This window comes from Tetrao urogallus (genome assembly GCF_951394365.1).
Source record: "Tetrao urogallus genome assembly, chromosome: 1".
NCBI lineage: Eukaryota > Metazoa > Chordata > Aves > Galliformes > Phasianidae > Tetrao > Tetrao urogallus.
The window spans coordinates 75,273,459-75,287,524 of NC_136813.1; the positions used below are offsets into that span (position 1 = coordinate 75,273,459).

Genomic DNA, 14,066 nt, shown 5'->3' on the forward strand with positions numbered 1-14,066 from the left:
ATCGACTTTTTGCAATGACGCTACTCTAAAAACAGGGAAGCAATGATACTTACCACATGGCAAAGAGTTGTCCTTTTCTACTGTCTTATTAAACATCCAATCCTCCTTTCTCCAGCGTACAATACTACCATCTCTGCAGTGCTTGGCAAGATTTATATTTGCTTTATCCCACATTCTGAACATGTACAGCTCCCCAGTCATACCCTGATTAGGTGATGTAGCTGTGCCTGGCAGTTTTGAGCAGCCAAGTAAGAACTGCCCTTTTCCAGGGAGAGACATATTTCTAATTAGTTTTTCATTTAGTCTTTTTTTTCCATTTATGAATAGCTTCACTTCCTTATTTTCACTTTTCCACTGGGTACATATTTGGTGCCAGATGTTTTCCTGAAGCATCGCCACTGTCGTATTTATCTGATTTCCAAACAACCAGATCCTCAAGTTACCACGATCTCCGCTAAGTCCAAGGTCATGCTTATTTGCAGAGGGATTGCTGTTAGTTGTTTCTTGGTTGTATACATACGCTGTCCAGGGACTATTGGAAGAATTGAGCTTGAGGTGCACACAGACAGTGAATTCTTTCAAAGAAAGCAGAGAAATTCTTGGTGACATAATCCAAGGATCTTCACATTCAGTCTTAAAGACCGCTTTATATAGTCCTAGGAAATCCTCCTGATCTAAATAAAGAAAAGGTGATTTGCAAAATTACTTCTTTAAAACAATCATCTACATCAATGTTATACTTTCATATATTACTATACGAATTTACTCCTATGAATTTACCCAGGAGTTTTCAAACCAACACATTACCAAAAAACTTTGATTCTTCCTATTTTGTTAGTTTGGGTGGGAGGGAGGGAGGACCAGCATATTTGGAGGCAGGTAATCAATCCTAGCTAATCAAGAAGGCTTTGACACAAAACTCATGTGCAACATAAAGAATGAACACATAGCTCCCCAACATAACGCTCAACCTACAAGTGGGAGAAAAAAAAGAGAATCAGGTTCTGGTCCCTATTCCGAAGACCACACAGGTATTTTGCAATTACAGTAGTGGATAAAATATAGACAGAGTTAGAAGAGACTGTAATCCTTACTGCCATACTTACGTTCTGCATCTCTGAACAGTGTTAGGCTTCTTCATTTTATTTTTTTCAAACAAACAAAAACTCTAATATTCTTAAATCTTTCACTGTATATTGGTTCAGCTTTATCAGGAAAGGTAGAAAACAGCCATACTCCAGAAGACAATGAGTTTGGGTAACTTTCAGGAAACATGGTTTGGAGTCACTGACTAAATTTAAACCCATCTAGCCCCTATACAATGTTCTCTACCAGGACATTTACTTGCAGAGATAACTGATCTATGAATCTTACACTTACTTAGGCACAGAAATGGCAGCCTGGAATTTAACTGGGATGTAAACATAATTTTAGATGCAAACAATAAAGTTACTGGTAAAAGCAAGATTTTAGACTACGTCAACACAAGTAAAACAAGCAGGGTCATAGAATGCCTCAAACAGTAGAACTTGACCATAATTATTAAGTTCTTGCAGACGTCTCAATTCTTCCTCTGTCCCACCAGTACAGGCTTTTGTGGCTGTAGATGTAGGCACTCCAAAGCGGAGACTGCATCTTAAAAAAGCACATTCCAATTGTGCGATCATTATCAAGATTGCCAGCTCTATGATGCACCCACTCAACATCAACAAAAATAAACCCAAACAAAAATAACTCTCATGGGCCAAGTAATGGAGCCGTGGAAAAAGGAAATAGCCTAGTAAATGCTCAGAAAGTGCAAGATGCTAGAATGATAGATTTTGGAAGGCATTACTTTGTCAATATACACAGAGCTTTTATGTACCCTATTGACCAAAAAATTGGTCAATATACAAATTATGTTTTTTCATTATTTTCCCTATCAAAAGACAAATTTTGAGGTAACTTGATTCCACCTTTTCAAGGTACATCACAGTCATTGTCCTAGCTAGCTGTCAGGATCACAGCCAGCTCTTTGATCATCAGGGATGACACAGGGATTTGCTCAAATATTGTGCCTCTTGGCCACAGAGATGTCAGACTGCTTTTTCAATAGGAACAAATAAAACACAGGAAGAACTTCCTACTGTGGCAACTGTGGTACACAGAATCACAGAATGGCCAGGGTTGGAAGGGACCTCAAGGATCATGAATCTCCAACCCCCCATCACAGGCAGGGCCACCAACCTCCACGTTTAATACTAGACCAGGCTGCCCAGGGCCCCATCCAATCTGGCCTTGAACACCTCCAGGGACGGGGCATCCACAACCTCTCTGGGCAGCCTGTCCAGCACCTCACCACTCTCTCTGTAAAGAACTTCCCCCTGACACCCAACCTAAATCTCCCCTCCCTCAACTTAAAACCATTTCCCCTCGTGCTACACATATCAACCCTTTCAAAGAGTTGATTCCCCTCCCCTCTGTAGGCTCCCTTTAGGTATTGAAAGGCTGCAATGATGTCACCCTGCAGCCTTCTTTTCTCCAGGCTGAACAAGCCCAGCTCTCTCAGCCTGTCTTCATAGGGGAGGTGCTCCAGTCCCCTGATCATCTTTGTGGCTCTCCTCTGGACCCTCTCCAACAGCTCTCTGTCTTTCTTGGACTGGGGGCTCCAGATCTAGACACAGTACTCCAGATGGAGCCTTACAAGAGCAGAGTAGAGGGGGAAAATTTAGTACAGGCTACCAGAAAATGTTTAAAACACATTTATTAATCAGTTTTCACGTAAACTCACTGATAACTGTTCTTGTTGCTTACTACAGCTTTGAAACTCCCCTTGTAATAGTACTAATTAGCAGAATCCAACCTCGAATCATTCCTGAAGTTCAGCATCTATCACAAAGGTACTAAACAAGGCTACCAAGCAAAGAAACCTGAATAGACTCAGGGTTCAGGCCAAATTGCATGAAATTCCTAATTAGCAGCCAACAGATTTTCACAGTTTGACACTGTAGATGTAGAACAGTCCTAACAGCAATCAACAGAATTACTGCTCCAGCCTAAAGCATGAATTCACTCATCCAGTTTGGCCATTTGTCACAGTGCATAGGCAAAATCTAGCATACTTAGCTAAGAATTGACTTACTAAGCAAAATGGCTAGGCAGATACCGTTATATGTCAACACTTGTAACATAGGCTCCTCTAAAGAAAAATAATTGCTCAAATCTTTCACTATTAAATAGGAATTACGCTGAAGGTTTTGAAAGATCTGATGAAGATGCTATTCTTCATAGACAGTATGCCAGCAATATGTTTGCATGACTTACATGCCCTCCCAAATTCCTGTAAGGAATCTTGAGCCTACAGAGATGGCCATAGTGGCTGGTAAAGGAAGTCAAGACAAAGACTTAAAACATGAAGTCACTATTAATTATCCAGGATCCCTTTATATTTGAAGAGTTAGAAGTCCATTTCTGAGCAGAAATGTTAATTAAAGCTTGCAGTAGACAATTTTGGAAACAAACAAATTCTGACAGAGGCTTGATTTCATGTTAGGCATTAAACTAGGGGTTGTTATTGTTATTAATTTGTAACAGCGAATTAATTATAGAGCTGCAAAATTATAGTACATTCTTTATAGATGCTTGACACTATAAAGCCACTGAGTTAGAAATTAATTATCAACATTATCTTAGCTAGGCCTGTTATATATGTAGGTGGATGCAATATAAGCAGATGCTAACATTACTTCAAAGCCCTGGAAATTCAGTCAATCATCATTTATTTTCTCTAGAAAATAGTGTGCTGCAGCCCACTCTTGTTCACAGAACCGAGAAGCTGGAACTGGCTGTTCTCTGACTGGGTCATTCTGAGCTTACAGCTAGTTCCTTCGAATACAGATAATACAAACTACGTTTGGAAACCTGGCCATTGAATATATTTTTTATTACCACAGCACAGAAAACACAGCATAGGAGAAAGAACGCTCCAAACACCTGCAGTGTAAGAAAACTAAGCAAAAATCACAAGTTGGAGTCAAGAAAACTCCATCCAGTAGAAACTGGGGACTAACTTCTGAGTGGCATTTGCTATATTCAAGCACTTCACCTCTTTCAGAAATGCAAGTTGTTCCTTTTTAACATATTCACATCACTAGATGAAAGTGCTGAAACTAGATGTAGTGCTAAAACAAAAAACATTCATTTAAATGTGTTCTATCAAGCAGTGGAAGAAGTCCTGAAATGTATGTATGAAATGTTCTGTGATTCTGTGATTTTAAATCTCCACGTATTCCAGCTAGAGCTAATAGCTAATCTTTATAAAAAGTTTAAAATAAACTTTCTACATGTAGACTGCTTGATTCTTCTGAATGTCCTGAAATTCTGAAGCTAAGAACTGCTTTCTCATTTTCAGTCACAGTTATTTTAGATAGATGGGGATAAACTCTGCCACATCATCCTACATGTTGAAAAGAACACAGATAATTCTTATCCATTCATATTTCCTGGAAAGCATCTTAACTGAAGAAAGAACTGAGCAGAGATGATGCTGACAATGCCAACAGCCTACCAAAAAAAAAAAACAAAAAAAAAACACTACCAACAAAATACTGTGGAACCAGAAATCGACTCTTGCAACAGTTTATGTCATCTTGAAGCATTACTGACACTTGCAAGTTGTATATAGATGAAAGAAAAAAATCCTTATTTGCTTGCATTGTCAAAACTCTAGATATAGCTGAATTGTCCCTGGCAAAATATTTGTAGGACATCTGTCCATATTTTGGGCTGTTCCTTTTGCTTTTCAATGTACCTAAGGTTAAAACTTGATCATTTTAGCAACAGTTTTGTAACTTGAACTTCAAATTCTGTCTCAATAAAAGGTTCATTTTACAAAAATCACTACATTTGGAAAATTGGAATTAGTCTATTCTATGAACAAATAAAACCACCTTGCTAGTACAATGTCATTTAAAAAGGCGTATTTATTAAGTGTGTTTGGTCTGCAAAAAACTCTCACCTTCTGGAGTACAACAACACGCTACAGCACATGCAGGAGCTTCTAAAAATAACCACTTTGTACATGGCAAAAAAAAAAAGAATTTTTTTTTTTTTTAACTATTTAATGCACAACACTAGCATGATTCATTATCAATACAAGAAGCTGTACAAATGACAAGCACTGTTATTTGTATCTGTCGAGGACCAGCATAACAAGACTTGCACCTGTGAGCTTCAAGAACAGTAATGAATGGAACACAAACTTGCTGATCCTACTTTATCTCATATACAAACATCACCAACATTAGTTACTCCGTTTCTACTAGAAATGACAAGAACTTGAAGTTGCTTGATTCTTTTTCATTTACTGCTACAGAAAGAGCATAGACTGTCAAATTCAAATACATAATTTCTGTTAACATATTTTGGATCTTATCTAGTTTTCCCTAGCCATGCTCAGACCCACAGCCAAAATCAGCTGTTTTGTGTTTATAGGTGTACTATGTAAAATTAAAAGGATCTTGAAGTGTTTATGTAAGAGCAGTATAAGACATTTAAAGGGAGGTTCTGACAATAGTTACATGTCCAGTTAAAAAAATAGCAGGACAGCAATGTTCTGTTATTATGTACTTACATTTTCTCCTCATCCACAGCCCAAAAGAAATTACTACTGATGACTTTTTGTGAAAATAAATACTGTGAACTTAGAGCCCATTTAGTATCCAAAATGATTATCAAATGTTTTAGTTCTTGGTAATGAACATTATTCCTTTTGATTTCAAGATGGCAGAAAGTTGCTTGTGAATACAATCAAGAGTCCTATTCATAAAGACTAGTGTTGATCACTGGAATATCAATACTAGACAAATTGGGAAAAACATGTCTTACCTTTGCCTGCTGTAGCCAAGAACAAATGAAGTAGAAGGACTGGGAAAGCAATCCTGAATCTCAATAAAATGTGCTGTATTCTGCCAACACAGCAGTGCTGTCTTCCCCAGGCAACCATTCTAGGACAAAATAAATAAATACATAAATAAGTCAATGTAACTAGAAGAAAAACAAGCGTGCAGATAACTGTGACAAATGATGCTTCCAACCCAGATGCGTGAATTTTTCAGCCCTGTTACACTACTGGTCATGTGCTGTACACAAATGCAAGGTGGAGTATTGCCAAGTCACTGATAAATAAATAGCTGTTTGCGGGTGGAAAAAAGCAAATAAGCAAACGTTCATGTTCTCTAATTCTCTAATTGTGAGTCTAAAGACTCACAAATACATCAGATCATCACTACAAGTCCTTGCACAAGTAAAGCTTTAGAAGTTTATAAGGCAAACAAACATGAAAGGCCTCGTAAACAAAACAAAACACACAGGAGTAACAGCCTGGTGAGCTTTTCAAAAAGCTTTGTTAAGCTCAGGCAGTAAATGGGAAGCACTTGTTTAGTCCCCTATCCACAGGTTCTATTAGCTGACATCTAATAGCAGCATTGAGAACCTCTCAAGAATAAACAAGACTTTGATTCCCAATCCTCATCTCATTCTCAAGACAAAGAAGTTACTGCGAACTTCAAAACACAAAATGCAACAAGCCACTGTGCAGAAAGTTCCTGGAGAATGTAATAGAAAACTGATTTCTCCACATCTCTTCCTAGTGATGGTTGCCTTGGGTGAACAGTAGAACATGGTGATGAAAAACAAACATGCTTTCTACTGTAAGATTTAACACCCCCAAGAATTATACACTTTTATAAGGAGATCCTTGGGAGGAAAAAAAAAAATATATATATATATATTATATATATATATAAATATATATATAATATATTATATATAATATATAATATTAACTATATATAGTTATAATAATATATAATATTATATATATAATATATAATATATATTATATTATAATATATATTATATATATTATAATATATATTTTTTATATATATATATCTTCTGGATATTTTGCATGCTGAAATAATTGTTAAGCAAAACATTCATGTGCTTTTTGCATGCATTATCTCTTTAATAAAGAACTTTACAGACACATATTTGTTAGCAATTCTGTAACTGACACTTGAAAAAAATGCAAAGCAGTAAATGTTACATATTTATTATATGTGTCTCCTAGTGTCTGCCTTATGGCAGACCAGAGCATCCTGCACAACCATAGAAGTTTAACACGGTCATCACAGATTTGGTATATTTGTACCTGGTCAGCACTGAGAGAAGTTTAGAGTCATGCTACCTGCAAACTTTCCTGTATTTTTGTACATGCTGCAGTAGGTTTTTTTCTTTACAGGAACTGTAAAATGTACACTCCTGAGGGTTATAAATTCTTGCTAAGGTGAGGGCTAACATAAATTTTTGCCAGCGCTCACATTAATATAAATATTTATTAGAATAAAATGGTTACTATGGGGTGAACCCTCCAAGTAAGTGCTAAGGGAATATACTGGCATACACATAAATCAGTGAAGTTGCTAAGTAATCAACACTTTGGAAATTGATTAAACATGCATGCAAACAAATTATGAACATATAACAGTGTAATACAGAAAACAAAGGAAAGGCTTTCTAAAAATTAGAACAGCACCATGTTACTGCCAGCCATCATTTCCAACAGTTACACAGCATATGGTATTTCTAGCAGAAATATGGCCATAGTGATTGGATTGAAGAAGACTGATCTTGATGACACACACAGTTTTCACTTTGCAGATGCTGGATGCATGCTTGAAACCAGAATGCTCTGAGGAAATAACAATCAAACTGTGGCAAGATCATGAATGACAGCTGCATGCAATAAGAAAGATTTTCAGTCAGTAAATTAAGTAATTACGCTAATTATCCCAAGAACTTGATAACAAAAATTGCAGTGCAAAACGCTGGTAGGTTTGAAGTGTTTTTGACTGACAATTTCAAGGATGGCCCACCTACAGTATAACTTCATGGCATTAAAAGAAATGCACATCCAAAACCTCTGTTTCCTTTGCTTACTCACACTTTCCATTCTCATCTCAAATTAGGTCACTCCTAAGCAAAGCTAAGCTGCACATCTATTCCTTCAATTTATGGGGAAATCTCCTTTTGGTGTGGGAAACCATATATTCACAGGAATGCAGCAGACAACAAACTAAACTCAAATTCCAGCATTCCTTGCCATTACTACCTAGAAATGAAGAGCTGAAATATGAATGGGACAGAGCCCAAAAATACTTCACAGAACCCACAAGCTTAGCCATTGGTGCTGGTAAGTGTTGAAGCAAACTGCTTGCTCTGCGTCACATAAAAACCTGATTTGGAATGCCTCCAAATTCTCTGCATTTGGTTTCAGGAGAGAGGCAAAGTTTCTTGTTGACAGAATCCAGTCATAACTAGAACTCCACAGCTATTCAGTTACGAATGCAGATTAACGTTCTCAGGGGATGCACTAAAAAACAGAGCAGGAAAGTGAATAAACATACAAAGGTAAATCCCAATACAATCAGAACTCAGTTAACTTTTTGCAAGACTTTCGAGATGTAGGCTAGCTCAGCATTTGTTCCAGCATCTAGTGAAAATTACAATTAAAAAACAACATTAGGTATACAATATTACTGCTTCTTTCATTTCACAACAATTCTGTTTACATTCTATTAAGGAAAAAGATCCTACTTTCTATATTATCATTATTTCTTAGATAATGACAAATCCGCATTCTTACCATTAATATTAACTAGATTATTTCATGCTATTTTACTAGTTGATGGACAATTCTGATGGAATTGTCTCCTTCCACAGTGGGATTTTCACTTGCCTAAGTAGCACAGCGTTTTCACAGGAGATGATACCAAAATGTAATAGGTTCATCCAAATAAACACTGTGACAGGGAATCCACTGCAGAAGGGCAGGCAAAAGAGTCTAGTCTTAACCAGCTAAGAGCAGGCAAACAAAATAGTTAAAACCAAGGTCCATAAGTCTTTCACCTTGTTTACTGTACCCAGCTTTTCACCTCTGAAAGACAAATAGCATTACTTGTAGTTGATGTTTTCCAAGCACTTCAGTGGACTTAGAAGAGCCACAGGAAATTGGGCTTGTGTTGCAAATGCACTTGGAATGCAGAAGAGACAGGATCTGTGCCTCTGCAACCAGCCCCAAGAGTGTCTGCTTGCTGCAGCCCCACACAACGTGCAGTGGGAGAAGACTGGACTGCGTTCCAAGTGTACATCCACATCAAGATACCTCGCCTATCTTAAGCCACTCCTTGCCTTGTATCACAGAAGATAAATTTGCAATAGACTGAAAGCCATAAAAAAATAAATAAATACAGCAGCCTTTGCTGCACTATACTTCGTTACATCCCCTTTTGAAAATTACATTCAAGTTTCATAGTGCTCGTTGAAAACGTCTGTTTACTGGCAGTCATTTTCTTCATCCTTAATTTTAGCCAGAGCTGATTCTCACAGCCAGTGCATGAGCTGTTGGTAACAGAGTTTGCTGGAAATTGTAACTGTAAGCAATCAGTCATTTACTTCTGACCATGCCATCTACTGCTGTGCTTCACACTGTTTTGTTCAAATCACATTTACTCCATCTGTAGACCTTGAGGCTTTCAGAGTCAGATCTTGGATTTTAAGATATATATTTCCAGATTTATGGAACTTGCTGTTGAGGAGGACAGCAGTGATGAATGGTAAGATTCTGGCTGTTGTTTCTGACAGTCTTCATTATTCAAATCTTTACCAAGTGAAAAATGACAGTAAAGAGCCAAAGAAACATCATATTGCTCAGGTATGAAAGCCTCTTAGATCTGCCTTGGATTACTTTCAGAAACAGAAAACTGTGGACTTCTTCCATCAACCCCTTCCCAGACTGGAATGAAACTGTAGTAAAGCTTCTATGTTATTTTTAAATTTTGGCTAAAGCAAGTTAGATGTAATAGGGAGGACGCTATGGTGGAAAGTCTTATGTCACTGTGAATTTTGGCACATATAGCACCTACCAACATAAGAGTAGAAGCATACCACTGAATTTTAAATGGTCTTCTATGTTTCTTTTTAATGTATTTTTCCAGAAGACAGTAATAGGATTATTACTGTCTGATAATAGCTTGGTTTTCATTAATTCTTTTCCCTATTTATCAAAGGCTGTAGAATCAAGCACACAGCGTTCTAAGAAATCCAATCACTTTAAGTAAAACATCTCTTTTTCTAAAAACTATGATGGTAACATCAACTAAAGGATCCATCAAATAAGTTCTCCTGACATAAACCTTTACCACTTTCAAAGGTATTTGATCTTTTTCATATTGGCTTACAGAGTGCAGCAAGCCACTTGGCTGGGTATCAGTCCTGCAGAAAACTTGTAACTCATCAGTTCAGTTCTCAACACAAATAAATGGGAAGAAAAATTCTTGGAGGAACTCATTCTCTTATTTAGTCTCTGCCTAAGACTAATTTTAGTTTGCACAACTCTGGCATTCAAGAGATTTTTCAATTTCATTTTACAATAAATATATGTATAAGGCTGCTTAAGTCAAGGACTGCCCTCAGTTATATTTACAGATCACCCTTAGATTTGTGTAAAAGTGTAAGCTGATTCACTAACGCAATGGCTGAGTGGTTAAGGGTTTGAAATCCAATGGGGTCTCCCCATCCAGGTTCATAATCTGCTTGTCCTCTTCTTCCTCCTTCCCCTTCTCAGGGGTAGGAGTTTCCTCTCTTACTAAACAAGTGGACATTCGTATCATTTCCTTTTGCGACAGATACTGGCATGGGTTGGTTCTCAGGTTCAGATGCAGGGCCTGTTCCTGGGACTGGAGCAGCATAGAGTGTTGTTCAACAGGCCAAGCCTCTGTGCTTTGCAGTGATTTGGGCCTCTCAGGAATTACCAGGATGATGGCATACCTTTTTCAAACATTTTACCAGTTGTTTGAGATCCTGAACTCGTTCGGGGGCAAAGTTCCCAAGCACTGGATGTGCCCACTGTTCTAGGTGCATGCCAATATCTTCCCACAGTCCCTGACACCCACAGCTATCCAGCCTCCAGGCAGATCTCTGGGTGGTATTCTTAAATAGCTGTTTAACCTTCAACAAAACCTGAAACAGGTTTGGAAGGTGCAGCAATAGGAACATGATGGTTTCAACATCCCAAGGATATTCAAAATTCTCAAGGGGTATTTTTACTAGCCTGGAGGAAAAGAAGAGGGTGAAGAAGTGAGGAAAACGGTCCTCCCTTTTCTCCCCTAACAGATGGGCATGCTGAGAAGAAAAGGTAAAGACTGTAATTATAGTTTCCAAGACACAGTTCCTAAAGTACGAAGGTGACAGCAATGTTGACTACAAATAGCAGATTAGTCTAATGACTGGCAATTTTATCATATCATAAACTAGTGTTTCACAGCACAGCAAAATGATAACCTTAATCCAGCCTCCAGAGATGGTAAAAAGCACAACAGGACCATACAGAGCATATAAGGGGTTCTATAACACAACTCTGAAAACAAGTACAAGAGCTCTGAGCACAGAAAAAAAAAATCAACACAGTGATCAGCAGATACTGAAGTAATGGAATGAATCATAGAATTGAGTTGGAAAGAATCGTTAAAGGCCATCTAGTCCAACTCCCCTGCAACGAACGGGAATACCTACAGCTCCATCAGGGTGCTCAGAGCCCCATCCAGCCTGACCTTGAGTGTTTCCAGGGATGGGGCATCTATCACCTCTCTGGGCAGTCTGTTCCAGTGCCTCACTACCAGTACTGGAAAAAACTTTTTCATATATCCAATTGAAATCTCCCCTCTTCTAGTTTGAATCCACTTCCCCTTGTCCAGTCACAACAGACCATGTTAAAGAGTCTGTCCCCTTTTTTCCTAAAGCTACCCCTTTAGATACTGAAAGGTTGTATCACATCTCCTCAGAGCTTTCTCTTCTCCATGCTGAACAAACTAGGCTCTCTCAGTTTGTCCTTTGAGCACCAACAGGACTGTTATGGCTTAACCCATGAGGCAGCTCAGCATCAAACAGTCATTTGCTCCTTTCACTCCCCAATGGGATGAGGGAGAAAACATCGATTTCATCCTAAGCTTTACATAGCAGGTCTCTTGGAAGTTTCCACTGGAGCTGCTGAAACTCCCTTGGAAGTTATGGAGCACAATATTTGGTAAAGGCAGGTTGGCTTTGTTTTGGTTTTTTTGTTTGGTCAGTTTGGGATTTTTTTTCCTTTTAAACAAGCACAGACTGTTTTTAATAGACAGCTCAATGGCCAAACATGCAGTTTGTATCAAAGAAATAAAGCTCATCACTTTTGAGAGACGGATACACTGAAGCAACCCATCTTTCAGAGCCCTACTACAGCTCTGGTAATGAATATGGCATCAGTACTCTGCACAGTACAAGGAACTACAGTCACTTTGGCACCTCTGTCTTTATATGGGGTTAATATTTTGGGCTCCCCTGTTAAACCATTCTAGTAAACGAGGTTATGCCAGGGCGATGTTTCTGGCCTCTTTTAGCAGTGCACCTCCATAGGGTACAATGCCTATGGAATGTATGGAGCATGGTAGAAAAGAGAAGACACCATTCCAAAGACAAGCTCCCTGAACTTATTTTAGCACTATTCCTGCTTTCAGCCCTCACATATCAGATCAGAAAATTTGCTTTGCACAAATACACTCCACATGGCCTATTTTGCTGTTGCCATTTCTACAATGAAGTGATTAGCCGTTCTTAGAAATAAACCACTCTAACCACAACGCCAACTTGCTGAGACAGATAAGAAAAAAAGGCACTTTTAAATTCAAGTTATATGAGTACTTAGACTGTGCTGTGCGTAAGTAATGAAGGAACAAAGTCCCCTAGACTTCAAAACCTGATGTATTACGGTGTATTATCAAAAAGCCATTCAGTCAACTTACAACCATAATTAATTTGGTGCAAGAGAAACAAAGATATTCAAAGTCTGGTTGCGAAGTCAGAAAATAAATGTGGAATTTGGCAACAATCACTATCAGGCATTCCCAGAAGTCTAATAAGTCCAGGAAAAGAGATATAGTAATTTATTCTCTACAGAATATCAAAGAGATCTCCAAGAGAATGTTTAAAACATTAACATGTCACTAAAATGAGCGTGGTTTTGGTAATACGTGCACAGTAACGCTTCCAACAGCAGCACACCCTCGTAGCTCATTTTCCTGCCAGCTTTACTGTTTCTAAATGTCTCACAACTTGTCAAATGTGATAGTTTCTGGCAAACCTGCTGGTGTATCTTTTAGGCCTTAAGTTTTCAATGACTCCTTTAAAGAATATCACAAATGAGAACAAACGTAATGCTTAAGTTGTGAGTGCCTGTTCTTTTTTTGCATCTAAGGCATCACGTGAGGTACTCATGCAAGTTTCTCTAAATTTAATGGAGTTTAAAAGTACTTTAAGTAGCCTGGAGAACTCTATAAACTATTTCTTTTCTGCACATTGCCTCATCTAGTGTAACTGAGTTCCTATAGTTTTCCTTTAAAACAAACAGAAGTAAGTACATTGTGTTACAAACTACAGTTTTTCTCTGCAATATAGTGGGTATGCAGTATTTCAGTAGCCAGCAGAACAGAACCTAGAATGGAAGAACAAAATGCACTGATTTAATAAGGTATTAGCTGAAAAACAGCTGGTATATCAAACAATAATGTGATTTCAGGGCTACAATGCTCATACATAAAACAGAAAAGACTGAGGCTGAGGCCTTCAGCTGCCAAATAAATTTCTAAAATCTTGTGTTAGTTCTACTACATACTACCTGCAATGAGACTGCCCTGAAGGTGATGAAAGCAACACAGCATGTGCACCTGTGGTATACAAGGTGCTCAACTCACAGCTGGAGACAAATCCATGTGACTCATGCAGGGAGGAGGCTAAGATGCTTTTTTTTTTTTTTTTTTTTTTTTTTTTTTTTGGTCACTGACTTAATGGCAGCTACAAAAGGATTCTTTATCCATCCAGAACAACAATAAATTTAAAAGATATTTTGGCACACAAAAAAAATCAAAGTCTCCCGGTCAACTGAGTCCTACTAACTACTGTTTAATTTACACAACCCTATCTTTTCACCTAGC

The 14,066-nt window shown here is 38.0% G+C and overlaps 1 protein-coding gene across 1 annotated transcript in view; it reads right to left on the minus strand.

Annotated features, from left to right (window-relative positions):
• ADGRG2 (adhesion G protein-coupled receptor G2) overlaps positions 1–5,983 on the minus strand; it is a gene marked incomplete at both ends in the record, with an annotated part of 48,414 nt that extends 42,431 nt beyond the window's left edge. Inside the window, 2 exons of the mRNA XM_079542128.1 lie at positions 54–674; positions 5,866–5,983. Of these exons, the coding sequence (XP_079398254.1) occupies positions 54–674; positions 5,866–5,983 (739 nt within the window). The remainder of the gene's footprint in view (positions 1–53; positions 675–5,865) is intronic.
• Between the last annotated feature and the right edge of the window lie 8,083 nt (positions 5,984–14,066).